Source organism: Merops nubicus, unplaced genomic scaffold (assembly GCF_000691845.1).
Source record: "Merops nubicus isolate BGI_N331 unplaced genomic scaffold, ASM69184v1 scaffold42560, whole genome shotgun sequence".
Classification (NCBI taxonomy): Eukaryota; Metazoa; Chordata; class Aves; order Coraciiformes; family Meropidae; genus Merops; species Merops nubicus.
This window is the reverse complement of record NW_008584313.1, coordinates 1-3750: the sequence shown is the minus strand read 5'-3', so window position 1 is coordinate 3750 and position 3750 is coordinate 1. Positions and strand designations below refer to the sequence as shown.

Here is a 3750-nt window from a genome sequence, read left to right as displayed (position 1 = left end):
CTGCCCAGGGAGGAGCCTGGCAGAGCAGGAAGCTGACTTCTGAGGGGGTCTGGTCCCAGGCAGTCAGCCAGGAGCCTCACTTACCCCCAGGGGGTCACGGGCTGGCTCACTAAAATTTAAATGAAATTCCTGTTGGACTCAGAGAAAGATGTGCAGCCAAACCCTTGCGCTTGGATTTGTCTCCTACTGAAGAGCCAACACATCACTGCTGTCCAGACACGCCACCTCTGAGCCACCCGACACTAGCACCTCCTCATTTGAAATACAAGAGCATTAGAAGTATACTACCCAGAAAGAATTTTTGCTCTTGAGGAGAAAGTGTCCTTAAAAAACTCAACATCTATCTATAGCAATAGGGAGTTAGCGTAGAGTATTGCAAGCACACAGAGCACTTTCTCTTCCATGCTTTCATCTAGAGCTTGGAAGCAGTCTTCTAGCTGGCCAACAGAGCAAGGAGCTCTTGAGAATTTAACTGAGCCACTACCATCAAAGTCATACCTGCTGCCACTCATGACATAGCCAGAGCTCTCAAAGGATGCAATCTCCTCGCTGGTCAGGCCGATTTCTCCTCTCCGGGGGATCCGTTTTCCTGCTTTCACGTACTCTGCCATTGCTGCACCTTCTCCGGGCAAGAGGGCGTGTCCATAGCTTCAAAACAACCACCAAGGTGCTGATTTCAGTCAGTCTCACACAGAGCAAGCCTGAGCCAAACACCCAGTGCCCCCGTTCACCCCCGGCTACAGCTGCATTTTTAAGCACTTTTACTCTTCCCCACCCAAGAGCCCGTTCCCTCCATCTCACCAACACTACCAACAACATGTTACAGCCTGCCAGCTGAACCCATCCTCCTCAAACAGCAGTGCAGGCACTCCTGTTGTGACTCCAAGTCACAACACTGCACAGCATTAGAATAAAGGAGTCCTAGCCTTTTGAAGAGTAATCTTCAGGTCTGATTTGATCCAAGTACCCTCAGAGTGGCTACTCACTTCAAAGGTCTGTCATCCTGAGATGCGTGAGTTTTGGGAGCTTCTGGTCCAATCAGGCTATCAGCTTCTGTATTTTCTGCAACAATCAAATAATGAAGAAGATGAATCTTGTGCCTATTGCTCTCTTTTATCAGAACAGTTACATGAGTCAGCGACACCTCTTTGCTGATTCACAAAAGGAATCACAAACAATTCACAAGAAGGACATCAAGAAGTTTCCATCCAAGTTCAAGGTCAGGTGAACCTACTTGATCTCTCAATCCAGAGATCGTCCCCTTGAAATGCTTCATCATCAGAATCTTCACTACTCGAATCACTGGATTCCTTCCTGCTCTTCTTATTTTTCTTTTTCTTATACTTTTTCCTGTGATAAAGTCAAAAACAGACACTCCATTTACAAAAATTTAAGGTGAAAGAAAGTGTTTGGAATCACACACATGTCACTAGTTTCTCAAGGCAACTTCCACCTATGGGAAGACATCTGTCTGTGTATAGGTGGTGGTTGTTTCACAGAAAACACCTTACAGCAAAGCAAAGATGCTGTCATGCCTTTCACACAGCGTTAGAAAGTGGCTCCCTGTGTTTGCAGCGACTCCTCTATGCTACATAATTCTGAAGATTTAAAGAAAATCCATCAAACTACGATTATTTGACAGCATTTATATCCCTGATCACAAAAGTGCTCAGCCTTCCTCACTACCTGCTGAGAAAGTGGTGCTGCCCTCCAGCCCAAAGCAGGTAGAATCACACACAATAACCCAGAAACTTACTTTCTGTTCTTCTTTTTCTTCTTCTTGCTTTTCTTTTTATCTTCATCTGAAAAAAATAAAGCATGTATACTTTATGAGGAAGAGATCATTAGCTATAACTGGTTACTGCACTGTGAATAACTAACTGCCTCCACCAGCACACAGCTTCTCCCACACCATTTGCTTAGGTACCAAATAGTGCTGAGGGAGTATCAGCAGAGCTGTTTGATATGAGAACATACTGAACACTCCCTGGCGTGAGATGCCTAACAGGTGCTAAATTCAGGAATCCCATTTCCTGAGGGCAAGCCCAGCAAGACAGTGAGAGACAAGGAAAGCTGGTTCTGCAGCTCGGGCATTTCAGAACGCTGTGAGCGTGCAATGGAGGCCAGAAGCATTGCTTTGTGTTCAGAGGAGCAGGAGACCACCTCCCTCACCACGCACAGTAGCCAAACCCCTCTGTTCTTACCACTGGAGCTCTGCTCAGACTCCGACTCGCTGTCACTGTCCTCAGAATGTTTTCTGCGCTTTCTCTTGGATGCCTTTCGCTTTTTCTTCTTCCTTTTCTTCTTCTTTTTCTTTTTTTCCTCTAGGAAGTTTTAAAAGATAACATTAGAGAGCAGACAAAGATCATCTAGCCCCACATGTCCTTCTCCATCTTCTCAAAGCAATGTCCTCCTTTGAAATGGAGCCCACCACACTCGCTCCCACCTCCCAGAGTCAGCGACCCTCCTGCAAGCCACAGCAGCAGACTCTGGACTTCAGTCCCTTCCCGTTTTCAAAACAAGCTGTGTAAGCAAAACAAGATACCTTCCGAGCTGGAATCTGAAGAACTGCTCTTAGATTTTGCCTCTTCATCTTCTACCGGTGTATGCTCATCGGAACTGAAGAAAAAAGTAGAATTTGGCTATTTCAAATCTGTTTTGTAGTATTTGAGGCCTCCTACGACCAAACGCACACTCGCAGATTTTGGGTCAGTACTTGCAACTGAGTGAAGATTAAACAGCTGCCTGGCAGCACAGGAGCTGCTTTCAGAACCACACCACAAAGGTCACCTCATCTACAATAAATCATACCGGGCTTAATTGGTGGGTTGGAAATGATTTTTTCTGGGGAAGAAATAAAAAGTGATACTCATGTTGATTTAGAAAAGAACTGACTCAACATGAATTGTGTCAAAAGGGCTAGTGCATGGATGGGATGTTTCTGTAAATTAAACTGACATGCAGTCAATATCAGAAAAAGAGAAGAAAGAATATGCCTTACTCGGGGTCAGGAACCTTTGGTGACAGTCCCCAGACTTCAGGTGCCCCCAGTTCTCCAATTCTTTCTCTCTCATTGAGCCTCCTGTAATGGAAAACAGTCTCACTGACACTGGGCACGTGGCACCCAGCACACCCATGTTTTAAGTCTGCTGCGACCGGTCCTGGTCCCCTAAAGCAGCTGCAGCAAGAAGAAAGAAGTGGGGGGCTGAAGCAAACCTCCACACACTGCAGGGGACCTGCAGGTGGTTCTGGTAGAAGCAGGTAATGAAATATCCCAATGAGCAAAACAATGAAGTAAAAGAGTTACCATGGATCTGGCAGTCAGAAGGAGCTAAGAAATATGGAAGAATTTGCTTTTTCAGTGAACTGTGAAGTTAACTAGGCCTTTGAGGAGGGGCTCAAAAAGATGGGGGAAGAGGGAACATCCTGCTCAAAAGGTGCTAAGTGATGGGGAGTTGGCAGCAGAATGTCAGAGGCAGAGAAAATCCGCAGTAACTGGAGGAAGGTCAAGACGGGGGCAGGTGTATGTGTGTGGAATATGACCACAACCATTGACCCAATTCAAGACCAAAAAGAGCTGCCCCCCCCCCAAGGGCCGTGGGTGCTCATTTACATAGCAAGCGAGACTAACCGAAGTCGGTAATAACCGACCCGCGAGGGTAAACCGAGGCGGGTTTTCACTAACCCGGCAACCGGACAAACGCCCCTCGGCCATCTTCACACAAACGGGCCTAAACACGGCCCCGCGGC

The 3750-nt window shown here is 46.7% G+C and overlaps 1 protein-coding gene across 1 annotated transcript; it reads right to left on the bottom strand.

Moving 5' to 3' along the window:
* Positions 1 to 498: 498 nt before the first annotated feature.
* NKAP (NFKB activating protein) lies at positions 499 to 3082 on the bottom strand (the record flags this gene model as incomplete). The annotated part of the gene is made up of 7 exons (XM_008943723.1): positions 499 to 648; positions 987 to 1062; positions 1235 to 1350; positions 1757 to 1802; positions 2205 to 2324; positions 2546 to 2619; positions 3002 to 3082. Coding segments are annotated over 7 exons (663 nt in total), but the record flags the coding sequence as incomplete, so codon positions are not given.
* Between the last annotated feature and the right edge of the window lie 668 nt (positions 3083 to 3750).